Consider the following 20302-nt stretch of genomic DNA (forward strand, 5'->3'; position numbering starts at 1 on the left):
TTAAGGAAAAACAGTTGGTACAGATTTGTGTTTCTGCCTTAAAAAAATACACCAGCACCAGAAGAACTTCTCTCTTGTGAAATGAGAAGGAACAGATAGGTGGGTTCGGTTCGGTTCTGTTTGTTAATATTGAAAGCACAGAGGAATGATAAAGTCAGAAGACGTCCAAAGTTCTTTCTCTCTTAATAAATGTACTTAATACCATATTTTATATTATCAAATAAGTTTTATTTGAAAGTAATGTTTTCACCTATAACATATAAATACTTATTCAAGAAAAATTCACAGGTTCATATAGTACATGTAAATTTTGGGAGAGCATGTGGCCATTATTTCCATCTTTGCTTGTTTTCTGTCTTAAATTTTACGTATACAATTACCCCTTTTTTAAGCAGTCAGCATTCAGTTAATTGACTAGTGATCTGAGATGTGACATCTTTGAAACAATAAGCTAAAAGGAAAGTAGGTGTATTGGGAGCCACATTAACCACCTCAGGTGCCCTGGCTTTTAAGGCACAAGAGAGTCACTACATTTTCTTGGATGTTACAGCTTTGGTGTACCTGAGTCTGACCTTATGTTTTGAAAAACAAAAAAATGTGTATTTCAGTTTTCCTTCTGTGATGCTTTCTCCTAATGGGCATTAACTTGGGAGCCCAACCCAAGCCCCAGACGACAACACATCCACAGGTAGGGGCAGGAGCTGCAGCGGGCAATTCATTGTTTCACTTGCTTCTTGTCATCCTTCATCCCTCATTAACTGACTGTGTAGAGTCTCACATAGTCTGACATTTCTATACTTGAGCAGCATCTGTCAACAAAGGAGCCTCAAGTAGCGATCATAGTTATTAATGTGTTTTCTGTCGCTCTCAAAGATCCAGGAGTCAGGTATATGCATGTGCCTTGTGACTTGTGCCATTTGGTTTTGGTCAAGCAGCAGAGCAGATTGGGGCCCCAAAGGAGATCGTGTGATTAGGTCAGTGGAAAACTAGCATTTAGATCATTGCTGATAGTTTTCTTGGGTTTTGTTTGTTTTACTGTGTAACTAAAGGGAGAGAGGAAGGGAGGAGGGGAAAGTAATTGATAAAGTAGTTTGGATTAGGATTTATCTGCTACGCAGTTAACCATTTGGTTGCTGCTATTTAAGGTAAGAAGGCAAAGTTTATTTCACGCTTTTTTACACCTGAATTTCTATAGCGTCTATTATAGATAGGGCTCAGAACAGTTTCCTCGACTTGGGCATCGGGTAGAGTACTCAGAATACTGAGGCATTGCCTCAGAAGTTGGGCCAAAGTAGCCCTAGGCTAAAGGATGGCTGATCCTGGCTAGCAAAATTTAAAAACAAATTTTGAAAGGATCCAACTGTTTCTAAGTAATTGTGTCCCAGAATAAAGCTCAAGAATGTTTTAAGTACTGTAAAGATAGTCAACATCCAAGAAGATAAAATTCCCAATGTCTGGTGTCAAAGCCAAATGTACAAGGCATGATGAGGAAAGTCAAGAAACTGACCAAGAAATGACCCAGAGATGACAGAGAAGGTAGGGAAGGACATTCAAACATTTATAACTATTCCATATAGTTGGATGGTGAAGCATGAGCATGTTGAGAGATACGGAAGATATAAAGTCTCAAACAGTACTTACAGAGATTAAAAAAAATACAAGGGGGAAATTATGCAAGCCGAGATTAAGAGCAGATTAGACATTGCAAAAGAAAACATTACTGTCCCTGAAGACACAGCAATATAAATTGTCCAAAATGAAGAACAATAAAAGACCCCTCAAAATCCTGTTGTGTTGGTTATCAATTTATTGCCTCTGTTCAAATTCACCTTTTGGCCTGCCCTGCAATAATGGAGCTTTTCCTTGTCAGTAGCTCTTCTTTGCCACCCAGAAAGGTGTTAAACCTTGTCAGTAGGGTGCTGGAGAGACTTTGGAGCAGGAAGGAAGGGGCTTTCCTTCCCATTCTAGTGCGGCTTGCTTTTGAAATCCCTGGAGAGCACATTTTTTGTCCACTGCTTTGGCCCCTGAGGTTTCTCCAGTGAGGTCCTTACAAGGCACCACTTTCTCCAGCATTTGGCTACTTCAGCTCTTGCCTGACAGGTTCTCAACTCAGAAACAGTGCAAACCAGAAGATGGTATAACAACATCTTGAAAGCACTGAAAGAAAAAACTCACCCTGGAATTCTATACCCAGCAAAAATGTCTTTCAAAACCAGTAATCCAATAAAGACTACGTAAGACCTACGTTTAAATGTCCCCAGTTTCCAAATAATGTTCTTTATAGCTGATTTTTCCCTGTCTCCTCTAGGATCCAATCAAAAGATCTTAAGTTGTTATGACTCTGTAATAGCTTTCATTTAAAACAGTCTTCAGCTTTTTGTATTTTTTTCATGACACTGGCATTTTTTAAGAGGTCAGGCTTTTTGTTCTGTGTGTGTGTGTATGTGTGTGTGTTTTGTTTTGTTTTCCAGAATGGCCCTCTGGATTCTGTCTGACTGTTCCTTCATTATTAGATTCAGGTAAACATTTTTGGCAAGAATAATACAGCAGTGATGTTCCTTCAGTGCCTCACTTTGGCATCTATTTGTCCCATTATTGGTGATGTTAATTTTAATCACTAAGGCAGTATTTGCAAAGATGTCCCCATCTTTGAGGAACCTCCATAAATACCTCTCTGTGATGATGCTTTGAGACTGTGTGGATATCTTTAACAGACTTTTCATCCATGGTTTTATCATTCAGTGGTAGTTCTTGCCCAAATACTCATTTTTTAAAGAAACAATTGGAACAATAGTTTCTGTTCAAATTTAAAAGTGATAATTAGTTTATAATTTTCATGTAAGCATTTTCCTTGGTTATGTAGTTGATGAGAGCCGTGACATCCATTTGGAATCTCTTTCCTTTCAACACAGACAGACATCTGAGGGCATTTATGCCACGTGGAAGCTCAGCTTACCTACCTTCATGGGGAAGCTGTAGCCATAGTAGTGGTTTGGGAGCCTAACATAGAATGACATTATCAAGGTATCGACGTTTAACGTGCTTTGATAACCAGTTTGCCAGACTCCAGATAACATGGCAGACATAATCCATGTCTTTGAGAGATTTTGAAATAGATAAAAGATGGCAAAAATTTTGGAGAAATTTTTTTGGTCTCTGTCACCAGAATCCTATAATTAAAGCCTTCATTCCTCTTTGAAAGTTTTTCATAATTTTTCCATATAACTCTTAAGGATCATACTCCTAAAACCTTTTCTTCTTGAGAAAAGAAAGAGGTCCCCTCTGTCACCGATGCCAAATTGATACTCTTAATGGGCTTAAAGATGGCAGCTCATTTCAGAGTTGGGGGGTGGTTTTAACCAGGGCCGTGGAAGAGGGCAGTCATGATACAGAAAGGGGCACATGAAGTCCTCAGGATATAAATAAGCTCAGACTGGTTTCTTACTTGCTGAGCTTTGAGGCCTGTGTCCCTGAGTCCCTTGGCGGGAGACCCTCCCTTCTCTATGCTACAGCAGAGTGTCCATCTCTCCCTTGCCCAGACTGACCTAGGACCAGGAGAGGTCTTCATGTCCTCCTCTGGCAGCACCTTCAGGCCTCCTTGCAGGGGACCAGCTCTCTTGCGGGTCAGCATCATTCCCAGACCACCGGAAGACACCCTGGAAAATGGTCTTTTCCTTTGAAAGCTTCCAGCCATGTCCCTTCCTGTTCTGCTGCCTGGTCCACCAGGAACCGGTCTCACATTTCAACAGTGCATGAGGGAGCATTTGTCTTGATAGCCTCTGCGATCATCCTGGCACCAGACTCCCCAATGTGGTTTCCCTGGAGACTAGAAGAGAAGGATTTGGATGGGGCTTGAGAAACTGGTCGAAGGGCTGGAGGCCTGAGGATGCTCATCAGTAAAGAGCAGATGGTCACTAGGTAAAGTGCAGAACCCCATGCAAAACCTTCATGCTTCCAGGATCCCTCATATGGACAAGGCTCAGAAGGGCTCCCTCTTACACTATGTTCCCTTGCAGAGCTGCCGAGGGGCACAGGAGCCAGCTGGCTCTGAGAACTAAGCTGAAGGCAGGGCCTGTCCTGGCAGCGGTTCTAAGGGTGAGTGAGAACAGCAGGAAAGGTCAGGTGAAACTGAGCCCCACTCACTTGATGTGCTGGAGCCCGTGGTTTCCAGACAGTGCAGTGGCAACACATATCGCCCCATCCATCCCCAAGGAATTCTCTTGAAGACTAGGCAGAGAAAAGATGGAGAAACGACAGTGAGCCATTCAGGACAGATTTGTCCACAGGCACCATAGCCAGAGCGAGGCGCCATTTAACCCCGAGACCCGCGCCTACAAGTAGCCAGGTTTTCTCATCCGGGTGCCATAGAGGGCCAAAAATGCAGAAATGAACAAACCCATCCACAGTACAGACTGTAGTCAGCAGTACGGTGTGAGCTGTCTGTATCTGGAAGGAAGAAGCTACAGAGGAAATCAGGAGCATCTTATCCCAGAAGAGAAGCCTGGTGCTCTGTGCCACAGGTAGGTGTGTACAACCACTCACTTGAGCCTTCGGAGACTTGAGTTGACCTTCAGAGCATTTGCCAAGGCTTTGGCTCCAGCCACTCCGATGGCGTTTCCTCTTAAGCTGTTGGGGAAGACAGGAACCCTAAGGCACAGTGACAGCTGAGAGGTGAACGTGGTACCTCTTCAGGGGAACATGGGCTGCCTGGTAGAGGCAGCATGGACTGAGCAACCACACAGGGTGAGGTTGCCCTGTCCTCACTCCCAGGCACAGAATGGAGATCGGGCCTGGGGAGGGGGGACACAAGGAAGGCTGAGGTTTACTAGAGCCCTCATCCTCCACTTTCATCGCAAAGAGAGATCTGGGCTGAGACCAGAGAGACACTCCATCCAGGGGTACCCATGTGCTCGGAATCACAGAACCACAGGAGCCATGATGACCTGGACACGTCTGAGAGCCCCTCAGAGCTGGAGGACCCCTAGGAATTAGGATCTTCTTGCAACCTGAGATCAGTGGCCCCTAAACAGGGCCTGGGGACACAAGCAACCTGGGCAAGGCCAAGGAGAGGAGGACCAACAAGAGTGACTCCCAGGAAAAGGGGTGCAGTGGGGCTGGGAAGCTGGGGCCTGCTTGGTCCACATGAAGATATTTAAATGATTTGTGAGTTCCCATGTACATTTTTTCCCCCATATCTATTTGTTTTGAATCAACAGCTTGTTTTTGAGGGGCAAAAGGCTGTAGCTGGAGACTGGAATACTTACTCGAGAATCTCCAAGGTTCTGTTCACCGCCAGGGCCTCCCCGAGCGCCTGGGCCCCCAGGGCACCAATGGAGGCCACCTGGAGACTGTAGGAGGAGATGCGGTCAATTCGGACAGGCAGGGCCTCTCTAGCCCTCACACCTGCCCCAGGCCCAGCTCCAGCCAAATCCACGCTTCGTTTCCACCACCCCTTGTTTTAGGTCCGAAAGTGGCAAAGCAACACTGAAAATTGTTGGCCCGTGGATGCAAGGAGCATTGCATCTCCTGCCTACAGTCTGGTGCCGGGCAGAGATCTGCGTGCTACAGATACAGAGGGTAGAGGTGGTCTCCTGGAGGGTTTGCAGGGGACACTCCCCAAGCCCCTAGTTCTTACTTTCTAGATGTCTGATGTCCCAGTTGCTAATATTAGGAGAATCAAACACACCTTCTTTGAGTGGGAAGCAAATTGATGTTAAGTGTGAAAGGATGGTGAAGGCCGGCTTCCTGGGCTGCCGTGCGCATGAGGACTTACTAGAGAGCAGTGAGGGCCGTGTTTGCCTTCAGCGCACTGGCCACCGCAGAGGCGCCTTCATCCCCGATGGCGTTCTCCTGTAAACTGAACACAGAGCCTGACCCCTGGGCACACGGGACACAGGGCCAGCACTCCAGCATGACACGCTGAGCTTGGACCTTGTAGATTTAAGTCAGACCACACACGCCCTAGTAGACCATACTCCCAGGGTCACCCTGGGGACAGGTGTGCCTCCTGTGAGCCGCAGCAGCCCCCTGGCCTCCTAGTTAGCGTGCGGAGGGGTCTGGGGTCTGCACAAGTCTGCACCAGAGACAAACCAGAGAAGGGACATGTGGAACTACTGTCAACAAGAGTTTGGACAAAAGTGTGCTTTTCAAAGGCAATCAGAAACTCAAAGCCCTCCATCCCTGGGCCGTTCTTGCTAGTCAGTGTTTTACTTCTTTTTTTCCTTCCACACTGGAGGAAAGTAGCAGGCACTGGAGCAGTAAGTGATTAAGAGTTCAATTCAAGTGGACATTGTTTAAGGGAGCAGTTTGCATTGATAATTTTAACATTTAAGTGTGGTAGGTCCTAGCAAGCCCGGCTCCACCCTCTTGGAACTCAAGTCGGGGACGGGGTATTAATGGGCAGTCGCCAACTGCAGGCTGTGGGGGGGACCCTGAGGCGTCTCCCTCCCCAGTGTGGTCACAGAGGCTGCCCAGCAGAAATAGGTCTAAACCAAAACCCGAAGGCGAGAGATAGGGGAGGCCCTCAGGAACCCAAAGAAATGGAGTTGAGTCGCTGGAATGAGGAATGAGGGTGAGGAGGTGCAAAGAAAGCAGATCTTTGGTGGCCTTGGAAGCCACGCTAAGGGTTGGACTTCCCTCTGCAGGCACCAGGCAGCCATTTAAATAGCTTATGCAGGATGGGGACAGACTTATGTTTGGGAAACATCTGTGACCAGCAGTATGAGAGGATGGACTGGATGTGGAGACAGCTGCAGTGATGCAGGTGAGTGATGCTAGTGGCCTGGACAGTGGCCGTGGGGTGGGACGGGAGAAGATGGGAGGGGCGTTGGGAGGAGAAGCGACCAGACCTGGGAGTGAGTTGCACATGGAAAGTGAGAACGAAGGCGATGTTTCTGGAGCGTATGGTTGGTTGCTGGATGCATTCACAAGGTGGGGAACCAAGAAGCAGACTTGTGGGGGAGCTGATTCAGTCGATTTGAAGTCCACCAGCGGGACGGGTGGAGTGGGCAGTGAATACGTGGGTCTGGAGCTCAGGAGAGAGGTCTGGGATACAGCACCAGGACTTTGAAAGGAATTGGAGCCCTGGGTGAAGGAAAGCTTCTAGAAAAGAGGCATCATTCAGGGGAAGATGGCCTAGGATAGAGCCCTGAGGAATACCATGTTCAAACAGAAGAACCAGCCAGAGAGGGGATATCTTGGTTCATGTATGTGTGTGTGTGTGTGTGTATAAAATATAAAATTTTATATATATAAAATATAAAATTAAAAAAAAGCAGATAAGGCTCAAAGGTTAAACACAGAGTTACCATCTGACCCAGCAGTTCCGCTCCCAGGTGGACACACAAGAACTGAAGGCATACGTCCACACAGAAGCCTGTACATGAATGATCATGGAAGCATTATTCACAACAGCCAAAAGTGGAAACAACCCAAATGTCCATCAACAGATGAATGGATAAACAAAATGTCTGTCCAAGCAATAGACTATTATTCAGTCATAAAAAGGAATGAAGTACTGATACATGCTACAATGTGGATGAACCTCGAAAATACACTAGATGGAAGACAGGCATCAGGCAAGATCAAGTATTGTATGACTTCATTTGTGTGAAATGTCCAGAATAGGCAAATCCACAGGGACAAACACTAGTAGACTAGTGTCTGCCCAGGGAGGCTGGGGACAGATGGGGAGTGACTGATAATGGGTATAAGGTTTCTTTCGGGGTGATTGAAAGGTTCTAAAATTGATTGCAGAGATGGTCACACAGCTCTGAATTTACTAGAAACCAGTGAATTGTACACTCAATAAAGCTATTATTTAAACAAAACAAAACAAAACCAGCTGATGAGTTAAAAATGTGCCTGCTGGCCTTAGAGCAGAGGAGGCTGTGTGCTGAGGGCATGAGCCCTGCCCCTGGCGGGCACCGAGGTTTCAGATCCCCCTGCCCTCTCACAGACCCTGGGAAGGCCCCACTTACTCGAGGCTGGTCAGGCTCGTGTTGAGCTGTAGTGCTTGTCCCAGGGCCTTGGCGGCGCCGGCCTGGATGAAGTTCCATTGCAGGCTGGGCAGACACAGACACGTGTCAGCATGTGACCCTCTCTGGTCAGAGCCCAGGAGGCCCAGGAGGCCCTGGGAGAGTGACAGAGGGGAGTGGGGTCCCTGAGGGATGGGGCCCTGGCCAAAACAGGCAGAACTCCTGCAGCCCTCAGGCTTGGTCCCGAGGGGTCAGTGTGCACTCTGGCTAGGAGAGGGCGCACGGACAGGCTCAGGTAGATCCCAAGTGGCCTCTGCAGGAAGCACGTGACAGGCCGAGGCACTGCGTGGGCACCCACCTCCCACCTCCCCCTCCCACCACTGTTCTCTCGGTGGGTCGGGCCCGGGAAGCAGAGTGGAGGGGCAGGGCACAGTCTACCGAGGCCCCAGAGACCACGTTGTGGGTGGGACCCCAAAGCCGGACTCGGGCTCCTGCATGCCCAGGTTTGAGTGTGACCCCGCAGCTCCGCCAGCGCACAGGGCGGGGTAGGGGCGCCGCAGACTCACTGAAGGGCCGTGAGGGCGTGGTTTTCTCTCACTGCCACCGCGATGGCCTGAGCACCCTGGTCGTGGAGGAGGTTGGCTGTCAGGCTGGGAGGGGGAAGACGGGGACAAGTGAGCAGGAGCCATGCAGCCCCTGTCTTTGTTCACTGGGGAAGCCAGACCACCCCCCGCCCCCCGGCCCGGACGGCGTCTGTCTGCTGGGATTGCCCGGCTCACACGCCTGGAGCACTTTCACGTGCCAGGCGCTGTCTCCGGCACGTGCCCTGGACCATTGAACTGAATCCTGACGACCTCACAGGGCAGGGGACAGGCTCTGCTCAGTAAGGTTCTGTGACAGGTCACCTGCCTGGGGACTCACTCTTGACCCCTGTGCTGCGCTGTCCCTCCTGACCAAGCCCCTCTCATAGGCTCATACGTCGTGGGGGGCGGGGGGGTTAGGGCAGGGAGATTGTCGCCACCCACTTCATCCCCTTATAATTTATGACATGAGAGAGGGGAACTTGGGTCAGGGCAACCATCAGACACCGAGCCTCCGGCTGCTCCCTCCCAGCCAGGCCCTTCTCCAGCCTCGTACAGGGGCCGGGGCACCGAGGCTCTGCCTGCTGGCTACCGGCTCTGGTGGCTGAGGCCCTGGGTGGCACAGAGGAGCCTTAGGAAGCGCAGCCTGCACCCCTCCCCAACGTACTCCAGGCTCTTCAGGGTGCTGTTGGCGCAGAGAGCGCGAGCCAGGTCCTGGGCGCCCTCGGAGCTGATGGAGTTTTCTCGAAGGCTGAGGAAAGAGAGAACCCTGAGCTACTGACCGGACAGCTGAAGCCTCTGGGAAAGACAAGCCCAGGTGTTCAGGCCGTTAGAACCCAGGAGCCACACGTGGGACCGGGGCTGAGGTTTGAAGAGGCTGCGCCAGGGAGCCCAGCTCCAGCGGCTTGCCAGCCGGGTGTCCCCCCCTGGGACTGTCAGCAGTAGGTCAGACGGTCCAGGAGGAAGAGGGTAAGACAACGGAACCTCAGAAGTGCGAGGGGCGGGCAGGCATGCTTGGGTGCCTAGAGGCTCGCCTGTAGGAAGGGGGCAGCGGGACCGGCCAGCTGACGGCCCCCGCCATCCCCTGCCTCGCCTGCCAGCAGGAAGAGTGCAGGATGCCAGGCTCCAGGGCCAAGCTGCCAACCATAGGTCTTCCCCCGACAAGTCCGCGGGGGATGTGTGGGCTTCTCAGCGCCAGCCTTTCCTTCCAAGTCCCAGCGTCCCTTCAGGCCCCCTGGCCAAAGGAATGCCCGTGGATGGAGAGGGAAGCAGGGACTTACTTGAGGCTGAGGAGTGTCTGGTTGGCGCAGAGGGCCCCCATCAGCGCCGCCACTCCTGAGTCACTGATGGAATTGCTCTGCAGGCTGCAGACAGAGGACAGGGCACACTTGGCGTGGGTGTCTCGGGACCCGGAGCGAGCCCAGGCTGGGACTACAGGCACTGAGTTCAACAGGGATTCGGGGGAGCTCTGTGCCACCCCCCTACTGCTCCTCTCATCTCTGATACCCTTCCCGTCTACTGCAACTCCAGCCCCTGCTAGGTCGGGACCAGGGAGTCTATCTAGCACAACCAGCACCAAGGTTTAGACTCTGCCTTGATTTGGGTGGTTCCACACAGCTTCTGAGGGGGATGTGTGTCTGCAGCCCCTAGAGAAAGGGACACAGCGGAGTCTCCCATTGTGGGGGCAGCGCTGAGCTCCCCACTCCCCACCAAGGCCCTGGAGCCAACCCCATCTGCAGCCACCTGTGCCAGCTCCCAAAGGGCACTCGGCTCTTGCCACTCTGAAAACTCCAGAACCAACACTGACCCCGACTGTCCAGGGAAAGGGAGCTGGTGGGTGCGCTGGAGGGAGAGACCCTTAAGATCTCCATATGCCCAGCATTCGTGGTTGGTTGGGTTCTAACAGGGAAGCAGTCCTGACTTACAGCCCTCCTCCAGGACCCGTCCACCGGCTGGGTGGGGAACCCAGGTGGGGAGTCACCCTCTGCCCACAGCAACCCTGGAAGGTGGTTAGAGGCAGACTCACTCCAGGCTCTCCAGGCCCTGGTTCACCTTCAGGGCCTCCGCCAGGGCCTTGGCACCTCCATCACCAATGCTGTTACTGGAGAACCTGCAAGAGATGGGACATGGGTGGAGCAGCCTGGCAGGACGAGGCCAGGGGGCCAGAGTCCTGGGAAGCCCTCCAGGGAACCGCTGCCTCTGTGGTTTCAAGGGTGCCTGGTGCACAGTTTCTTCTGTCTGAGGCTGTCTGGCGGGGAGTCTCTGTAAGAGATCAAGGCAGCAAAGTCCTGCTTGACTCCCTGGTATGGGGCAGGGGCCAGGGCCAACCCTTTAGTGAGACGTATTTATGATACTTTATCTGAAGGTGACCAGAAAATGCTATTTTCTTCTGCCAGCTGAGAAGGCAGTAAATGTGAGCCTGTGACACTTGGGGCTCACTCATTTCTGGAACTCTAGATCTCCATTCTCCTGGACCAGTGCTTTGGAATCCAAAACCAGCTGTCTTGTTACCCACACATTCATTCATCCATCTACTCACTCACCCATCCACTCATCCATCCATCCATCCATCCATCCATCCATCCATCCATCCATCCCCATATTCACAGATATTCATAATGGGCTGGGCATTGTGCCAGGCATGGAGGATACCAGTTTGGCCCTTCTGCATTTCTCACATGAGCTCCTTCAGACTCCTGTTCTGCTTCAGGGCATCTGCCATCTGCCGGGTTCCCACTGGCCCAATGGTGTTCTTCTGCAGGCTGTAGGAGAGAGGTCCTTCAGTAAAGCTGGCCATGGCCATTCCCAGGCCAAGGACAGTCTGGTTCAAGGTGAGAGGCCAGAGACTACTCAACTGTCATCTCCATTAATTGCAGCTTGTGGGGAGGGGTCTCCAGGAAAGGTCTGCAGATTGTTGCCAAAGTATTGTCTATAGATTGATGTTACTATGTGAGGAGTAAGAGGCAAGGGCAGCTGGGCCCTCCCCTCTCAGGGGCCAGAAAACAGTGACGGGCAGACACATCGAGGAAGGTAGCACCTGCTGCAGGCTGTAAGTACCTGCTTGTCATACAGACGGAAGTTTTCATTTTCCTTAGAAAGCAGCAATCCAGATGGCTACCCAAAACAACAGGCAAATCTGGGATAAACTCTGCATGACTAACGATGTTGTCCAGACCTCTTATGTGAGGACAAGCTGTGGTTTTTCCTAAAGATGCATGTGTAATGAGCTATATCTGCTTGGCTGCAGGAAAGGGTGAGACTCCTTTCTGTCTTTGCCATCTTGTTGGCAGATTTCCTCTGATGCTCACTGCAGGCTAGCTGAATGCTTACTCCAATAATTCAGCTGTTTCCTACTTTCCTACATTTCTGGAGAGGATCTTTTGGGTTGGCAAGAGGCTTTATTTTTTTAAAATTTCCCCAACACAGTGGATACCCAGGGGCCAGGTTTTCCAGGGGCCATCCCGATGAACCAGAAGGCTTCAGGGCCTTGTCCCATCCATCCCTCCCTTACAGAAAACAGAGAGGCCCTCGGAGGAGGAAAAGAGAGAAGAGAAAACATTCTCTGCCAGCTGGCACGCCCACTCACTGTAGCACGGAGAGGGTCCGGTTGGCGGCCAAGGCCTCTGCCATGAACCTTGCACCGTCGTCCCTGATCATGTTGCTCTGGAGGCTGTAGAGGCGGGGAAGGAGTGCATCACTGACGGAGCACAGGAGGGTGCCCACCACATGAGAATCGGGGAACAACTGGCCCTCCCCACTGCTATGCTGGCCTTGGCTTTTCCTCTGGGTCTCTTAAGCACTTGCCTGCAGACTGGGGACCGGTGCTCATGGTATCTGGACCACAATGATAAGGTCATCCATAGTTCTAATTACAGCTAAAAGCCACGGCACCCAAGAGTTGGTGAGGACGTGGAGAAATTGGAACCCTCACCCACTGCTGGTGGGAATGTCAAATGACATGGCCTCTGAGGAAGACAGTCTGGCAGTTCCTCAGAAGGTTACACATAGGGTGACCATGTGACCTAGAAAATCCTAGGTGTCTACCCAGAAGAACTGAAAAAAGTTGCTCAAATATGTGTACACAGATGTGTACGGAACAATAGCCAAAAGGTGGAAACAACTGATGAATGGATAAACAGCTTTGGTCTGTCTATCTAATGGAGTATTATTCAGCCATAAAATGGAATGAAATACACACGTTACAATGCAGATGAACCTTGAAAACACTATACTAAGTAAAGGAAGATAGACACATAAAGTCTTACTGTTTGATTCCATTTATATGAAATCTGCTGAATAGGAAAACATCCTGACAGAAAGTGGATTGGTGGCTGCCAGGGGCTAAGGGGAGGGGAGAATGGGGGGTGATTGCTGAGGGGTAGAGGGTCTCCTTTTGGGGTGATGTAAATATTTTGGAATTAGGTGGAGATGATGGTTGCACAACTGTGAACATACTAAATGCCACTGAACCACATACACTTTAAAATGGTGAATTTTATTTGAATTTCACCCAATAAAAATAAATGAGCAAAACAAAATGACACTCAACTAAATACACACTCAACTAAGGATGGATACAAACACTGGCTCCCACAAGGAGCACAGCAAGCCACACCAAACCATGGGAACCACCTGGAAGACTGGATTTCAGTGTCTTGGAAAACACCTCAGGGGACCATTCTGACACCTTGGCCTTTGGGATTTCGCCCTCAGTGGAGGACAGGAAGTTTTCCTCACAGATTCTTCTTCCCTTCAAACCTCTACATACCTCCTCCTCTTCTCCTCTATCCCCTGCTGAGGCCATAAATCTGAGGACACAATGGCCAGGGAAGAGCTGAGCTTGCAAACTTGCTTAGGATACAAGATCCCCTGGTATCCACTGGGTGGGACCCAGTATCTCATGCTGCCATTTTGAATTATTGCCCAGTCCATGGGTGGCACCTGAGAAGATGGTTTTCTGGGCCATCAGAACACAGACAGAGACAGAGAGCGAGTGGCACATACCTCAGAGAGGACAGGGTACGGTTAATCTTCAGAGCATCTGCCAGTGCCTTGGCCCCTTGAGGTCCAATGGAGTTACTGCGGAGGCTGGCAGAGGAAGAGAGAGAACCATTTTCTTACCCAATTCCCAGGGAGGGAAGGTGGAACAGAAGTTACACTGACCTTTAAATCTATGCTTCTTGAAAGAATACATCAGGCTTTAGGATTTCATGTTTGGTGGAACTGGGGCAGAGAACCTTAGTTAAGTGAACGAGGAAGGAGTTTCCCAAGATGGCCCCATATGATGGAGAGAGGCAAAGCAGGATCTGATGGAATAGTTGGTGGGCTTGGGCCAGGTGTGAAGAGGAGATGATAACACCAGGTTCAAGGCCAAAATTCTGATGCTTCACTGGGTGAGTCTCAACAGCTGAGCAGGAGCCAAGACTTTGCTTGCTCAGCTGTCCTTCCAGCCCACCCAGGGGAGAGTAAGATCTTGGGGACTTTACAAGATGGCTCAAGCTCTCTCTGTCCCAGTGGTGAAGGGTCCTACTTACTCCAGAGTGGTCAGACTTCTGTTGACGAGGAGGGATCTGGCCAGAGCTTTAGCCCCTTTGTTACTGATCTGGTTCTCACCCAAGCTGCCCAGAGAAAGAGAGAGGAGTAGTTAATGCAGGTCTACAAATCTCATCACCTCTTCTGCAACACCAGTCCTGTGATCTAAACCCCTTGGCCTCTGTGGCATCATCAGGGCCTGGATACAGGTGGAGATCAGGTCCAGGAAAGCCTCTGAGTTGAGCAAGGTAGGGCCAGAGTGGGCAGACAGACCCTCACGCTAACAAAGGGTCCCAGGGAGAAGTCTGACCAGAATCCAGCACAACCACTTCTACACAAACAGTGCAGCAGAGAGTATGGGCAATGACTGAAGACTTCCACTTGGATCCCAGCCACTGGTATGCCGGAAAACCAGCTCTTGGGGAAAAACAAAATACAAAAATCCTGATTTGTAGCGTTGGCTAATTTCCACAGTGTGAATACTCTCACCATGGCCAATTTCAAGCACTCTCAGCTCGTAAAAATTCCTGAAAATTTAACAATCGCTCTCATGAACTGGTGGCTGAACTCACAGCTCCAGCACACTCCTGGCCCCAGCCCTCCCTCTAATGCAAGAAAGGGAAGATGCTAGAGTTATTACAAAACTAACTTGAAAGTCACAAAGTGTACATCTGTGTCCGCCTTGCAAGGGCATCCCAGGAACATGCTGGTGGATCAGCCTAGCATAGCTTCATGTGCCCAGTTTCAGAAGTGGTATCTGCTGAGGTTCTTTAAAAATGAGGGGCAGCCCCCTGGGAAACAGAATCCCTGGGGTTTTTCAAGGTTTTCAGAAAAGCTTCTGGAGCCACCAGGAAGCTGAGGGGGAACAAAGTGCCTGGCTCTGGGTCCCCTCCCCTCTTCTTTCAATCCCAGCAGCGCCCCCATTTGTCTGTCTTACTTATTGTGGTTCTGCCAGATATGTCTTTAAAAAGGCATTCTATTACTTAAAAAAAAGTTTGGAGACCATTCATCCAGACCACCTTGTATATAAATGTTCTCAAGTTCTGGAGCCTCTGTCCCCATGCCCCAGCACCAAGACTTCTGTAATATTTTACAGGCAATATTTCGTAAGCCACATATGTCTTCTGAAGAATGCCTTGGACATTTCAAACAGGGATGTGGCACAGAGGACCAACTATAGACAGGTGTGAGAAAGCACAGGGCCAGAGAAGAAATTTTTGGCTTTATTCATAGAGAAATCTGAGCACTCTCTTGGAATCTCCTTAAAGCGAAACACGGAAAGTTAGCTATTTCTTTGAAGGATCCCATGAAGGAGAATATATTAATAGTGAGAAGTTGTCATTATTATGTTTTTTTTTAATGGGATTGCGTTTGTGTCTCTGGCTAACAAGACAAGAGAATCCTGCTAAGAACAGCCGGTCCTTACACGGTGCTTCCTCTATGCCTGTCCTGTCCTGAGCACTTTCCTTGAATTAACTCATGAAAACCCTAAGAGGCAAGTGCAGTAGAGGCTTAACCTTGGCTCCTGCTCCTGACAGGTGTCCTCTACGCCCTTGGAATGCCCTACCTGGTAGGAATGTGTCTGTGTATCTGGGGGCCTTGGGCTTTGGTGGGTAGTTTATCTCACAGTGTGACTCAGGGTCATGCAGTGTCAGCTTGACCTCAGGAGGGGCCGGAGACTCAGGTCAGCATGCGGTGGCCAGGTGTGTCTTCATGACTGACCTCCTAGTAACAACTCTGAGCACCAAGGCTTGGGCGGGCTTCCCTGGTCAGAATGCTCCATGCTGTCCACGTCATCTGTGCAGGCAGTGCTGTCTGCACAACTCCACTGGGAGGGGACGGCTGGAGGCTCGGGCTGGTCTCTGGGACCCTGCCCCATGGGCCTTTTCCCTTTGCAGATTTTAATCTGTATCCTTTCAATGTAATGAACCATAACTGTGAATATAATGGCTTTTCTGGGTTCCATGAGTTCACTGAACCTGAGAGTAGTCATGGGGACCCCTGAACTCACACCATTTACCTGCACACAGGTGTCTAGACAAGGTCATACCGAGCTCACCACTCTAATCACGATCCTCAGTGACATACTTTTCATTCCTAACTCATTCTGTATTTTTATTTCCTCAAATAAAGATTATTTTAGAAGCTGGAGGCTTGTGTGAGGATGAGAAATTACCCTCTGGGACCTTTTCTCCAAACTCATCACCCTAGTTCTTCTAAAGCCACCTGCAGGTCATCACATCTATTCAACTACAAATCAGGGTGCTACTCAGACTCCGATGTGTTAGTTACAGGAGAGATTTCATAAGCAAATAGATCTATTCTGCAGTCAGCACATCAACTTGCATCTAATTACAACATCAAACATGCAATGTTTACATTAAATATTTTTTAATTAATGAAAATTAATTTATTGAATTAAAACATTTTGGATTTTATTTAAAGATGCAATCCCATGCCCAGAATACTGTTTGAAGGCAAACTTTGAGAGGAGCTTAGAGTAAATCAGGCCTGGTGTTTGGAGAAATGATTCTGCGTCTGCAGTAGCGTCTGACCCTTACCACATCCTTTACCTTTTCCTACAGATGAGGTACCTGAGCCTCTGGAACATTCTGGAATGGGTAGAAACAAGCAGCCTGTATCCTGAGCCACACACCTCAAAGCACCTCTCCTTGAAAGCACCATTTGAGCAGAGAGGAGGGTGTGAAAGGGGCCCAGAGCCCCAAGAGACAGGTGGGCACACCAGGTGGGGTCTCCTGGCTTGGTGTTACCTGATCCTTTGAATGCGACAGTCCTTCCCACTCAGCACGCTGCCCAGCAGCTCCATCACAGGGTCCTTGAACTGGTTGGTGTCCAGCCTGGTCGGAGAAACGGTGATAGTGAGTGGTAGTGCCACCGTGGGCAAAGGGCTGGCATCAGGGCAGTGGAGGGGGCCCTAAGCTCAGACACTCAGGCTGGGATCCTCTCCCTCACCCTCCTCTCCATCCCAGTGAGCCCCCACCGTGAGGCCTAGAGATCTGGGCCAGCACACCCACATGCTCAGAGGTTTCCTATGAGGGTGACCTGGGGACACTCAGTGGCCTGAGCCCTGGACTTCCTACCTGGAGGGTAGTCTTCCAGAAGCCCTGCCTGCACACCATGTGTCTGCAGAACATCAGTTGCTAGCTCTCCTTTTTCTGAGGATGTGGAAGATACTCTGAGGTCTGGAGTGGCCCTGGCCCTACAACCCCCTGCCCACTAAGGTCCGGAGAGTGGACAAAGGATAATGGGCGGAGGGTGGAGTGAGTGGGTGTGGCCTCTGTCAGCACTGGGGTGCTTCACAGGGTGTTTTGGTCGAACTGTGTCCTCCCACAAGATAAGGTGGAGTTGTAACTCCCTAGTGCCTCAAGAATGAGATTTGGAAATAGAGTCACTGCAGAGTAATTAGTTAAGACGAGGTCATACTGGAGGGGGTGGGCCTGTAATCCAGTATGACTGGTGTCCTCACAGGACAGGAAAGCTCTGCATGAAGGTGGTCATGTGACCACACAGGCAGCAATGCCCACTGGAGAGATGCGTCTACAAGCCAAGGAATGCTGCAAACCCCCAAAGCTAGAGAGGCCAAGAAGGAGCCAGGGATCCCCCCCTGCAGCCTTCAGAGGGACCAGAGCCCTGCTGACACCTGGTTTTGGACTCTGGCCTCCAGAAGGGGATAAGTTTATGTGGTTTTACGCCATCTAGATCATGGTCCTTTGTTATGGCTGCCACAGGACATGGACACAGGGGACCTGGCTTCCAGGAGGAGACTTCCAGGTCCAAGCTCTCTCCTCTGCCCACACATGCCCTGCGTGGCCCCACCCTGCACCCACCTCAGGCTCCGGCAGTGGAGCAGCTGGGGCAGCAGGCTCTGGAGGACACCCTGGCTGAGGCACAGGGGCAAGCTGGCCTCCTGGGCACGGACATCAGACACCTGCAGGAGGTAGGCCAGGGCAGCGCAGTGCGGGCGGCTGGTCAGCCTGGCCAGGGCCCCGCTCTCCACGGCCTCCTCCACGCTGCGGGTCAGTTCCGTGTGCTGCAGCTCGTGCAGGCAGTGCAGGACGTTGACCGCCCGGGCGCAAACCGCCCCGCCGGGGCGCAGGCAGCCCTGCAGGAGCTCAGCCACCTGGGCCCGGTAGCCCTGGTGCTCGCCTTGGGTCAGCAGGGAGCCGGCCAGCAGGGCGTTGACCCTCGGAGACAAGAGGCCTGAGAGGAAGCGCAGGAACACATCGAGCCGCCCGTCCTCGACCTGCATGGCCCGCTGGGCTGCGCTCCTGAAGTGCGTGAGGAAGCCAAGCCGGGGCCAGGACATGCCCCCCTCAGTGAAGAGGTCAAAGATGGCCCTCCTGGACGCGCTGTAGTAGTACATGGCTGCCACGAACTCCTGCAGGGACAGGTGCTTGAAGTAGTAGGTCACTGAGGAGGCCAGGGTCTCCTCCCGCTGCAGGAGGCAGCCGCACAGGGCGGTCTGCAGCAGGGCAAGGTCCACGCCGAAAACCTTCAGGTCCGGCTCGTAGAACACGTACTTCTTCCTGACCAGCCCGTGGAAGGCCAGCCGGCCTAGCGTGCCAACCACTTTGCGGCCGCCCTGGACCAGCTGCTCGATGCGGGGGCTCGCCTTGCCCTTCTCCTGCGCCTCCCCGCTGAGGGCCATCCTGAAGTACCAAGAGTAGAGCTCACACAGGGTCCTTGGAGGCCACAGCTCTGCATCTGGCAGCCCCAACCTGCTGCGGTGCAGGTGGCCCAGTGCCAACCCCGCCAGACGGCAGAAGGCTGGGACAGTGCACATTAGGTACAGGGCCCTGTCTGCCTGCACCTGGCTCAGCACCCAGCCCGAGAGGACTGGGTCCTCGGGGAACATCTGCTCCAGGCACATCTTGATCTCCTCCTTGTTAAAGCCCCGGATCTCAGTCATCCGGTCCACCAGGCCGCCTGGGATCTGGCCGGCTGCACTGGGGCGGGAGGTGACCCAGACGGATACTTCCGGGAAGAGGTTGCCCCGGATGATGTTGGTGATCAGGTGGTCCACCTGGATTTCCTTCCTGGGGTCTGTGCAGGCCACAGTATTGGAGAAGTCCAGGGGTGTCTTACACTCATCCAGACCATCCAGGACCAGGAGGACCTTGGTTAGGGCTGCTGATGCCAAGCCAGTCTCCCCAGCATGCGGGAAGATGGAGCGGACGAGTCTGTCTGCAGACAGCTTCTCATGGGTGTTGAGATCCCGGAAGGTCAGAGGCAGCACCAGCGAGAAGTCCTTGCCCACCTGTCCCCGGGCCCAGAGGTGGACGAAGTTCCTCACCAGGGTGGTCTTGCCCACACCAGCCACCCCGATGGTGATGGAGATGCGGGGCGGGATGGACACCCGTGACAGAGGCAGGAAGAGCCTGTCCAGGGTAATGGTCCTGCTGGAGCACCAGCCCCCACGTGTGGCCTCCACCTGCGTGAAGTCGTGTTCCCTCAGCTGCAGGTCTGTCAGGCCCTCCACCAGCAGGAGGCTGGTCAGCCTGGGTGAGGGGCTGTCCAGCTCTGGGCCACCTCCCATCCTGTTCAGCAGGGCCTCTCGGTGCCTCTGTATCCTTAAGTCTGCAGAACAGAGGCCAGAGAGAAGGGCTGGGGGAGAGTGGGGGAGGGGGAGGGAGGAAGGGGTGGGGAGGGGAAAGGGGGAGGGGGAAAGGGGGAGGGGAAAGGGAGAGGGGAAGAGGGCCCAGGCACCCCACTCCAGGCTATTTACCACTGCCGTGGGGCCTCAGTGGGGACTCCGGTGTCCTGTTGGGGGGCTGCGGGGCCTGGGAGCCCTGACCACCCTTGCCGGCCAGCAGGTCCACCAGTGCTTTGACCTGCTCGGCTGGGGAGCCGGCCCCATGGCCCTGGCCAACCTCCCCGCCTGTCCGCACCTCCTGCTTCCTCATGGAGTCCGGGGTTGCCGCCGGGAGCTGTGAAGAGAGGGCCTGAACCTGCTGCCTGCTGTCTCTCTACCCAGGTGATTGAGCCTCAAGGGATGGGCAGGGATGGGGCCCCACCCCTTCTCCTTCCCCAGACTGCGGGTGGCCCCTGGTTTGGCCTCTGGAACGAGGTTGAAAGGGCTGTTTGTTCCTGCATGGTGACAGTAGTCTCTGCTGCCAGGAGCACTGCTCAGGTATGGGAGGCCAGTTGATAAGAACAGGGGCCCCAGGCTCAAATCTGAGCTCTGCCACTTAC

The 20302-nt window shown here is 52.0% G+C and overlaps 1 protein-coding gene across 2 annotated transcripts in view; it reads right to left on the minus strand.

Annotated features, from left to right (window-relative positions):
- Positions 1–1608: 1608 nt before the first annotated feature.
- Positions 1609–20302, minus strand: part of NLRC3 (NLR family CARD domain containing 3) — a 33843-nt gene continuing 15149 nt past the window's right edge. The window contains exons 4-20 of one of the 2 annotated variants that reach the window (XM_031686994.2): positions 19836–20037; positions 17938–19687; positions 16861–16947; positions 14092–14175; positions 13562–13645; positions 12144–12227; positions 11236–11319; positions 10584–10667; positions 9838–9921; positions 9225–9308; positions 8543–8626; positions 7980–8063; positions 5774–5857; positions 5265–5348; positions 4543–4626; positions 4144–4227; positions 1609–3826 (exon numbers count right to left, since the gene is read on the minus strand). In XM_031686994.2, coding sequence (XP_031542854.2) covers positions 3736–3826; positions 4144–4227; positions 4543–4626; positions 5265–5348; positions 5774–5857; positions 7980–8063; positions 8543–8626; positions 9225–9308; positions 9838–9921; positions 10584–10667; positions 11236–11319; positions 12144–12227; positions 13562–13645; positions 14092–14175; positions 16861–16947; positions 17938–19687; positions 19836–20013 — 3198 coding nt within the window. In that variant the 5' untranslated portion in view covers positions 20014–20037 and the 3' untranslated portion in view covers positions 1609–3735. Of the gene's footprint in view, positions 3827–4143; positions 4228–4542; positions 4627–5264; positions 5349–5773; positions 5858–7979; positions 8064–8542; positions 8627–9224; positions 9309–9837; positions 9922–10583; positions 10668–11235; positions 11320–12143; positions 12228–13561; positions 13646–14091; positions 14176–16860; positions 16948–17937; positions 19688–19835; positions 20067–20302 lie in introns of those variants that run through there. The other variant, XM_072942559.1, reaches the window with a different exon arrangement.

The sequence above is a fragment of the Vicugna pacos genome, chromosome 18, assembly GCF_048564905.1.
Source record: "Vicugna pacos chromosome 18, VicPac4, whole genome shotgun sequence".
Lineage (NCBI taxonomy): Eukaryota > Metazoa > Chordata > Mammalia > Artiodactyla > Camelidae > Vicugna > Vicugna pacos.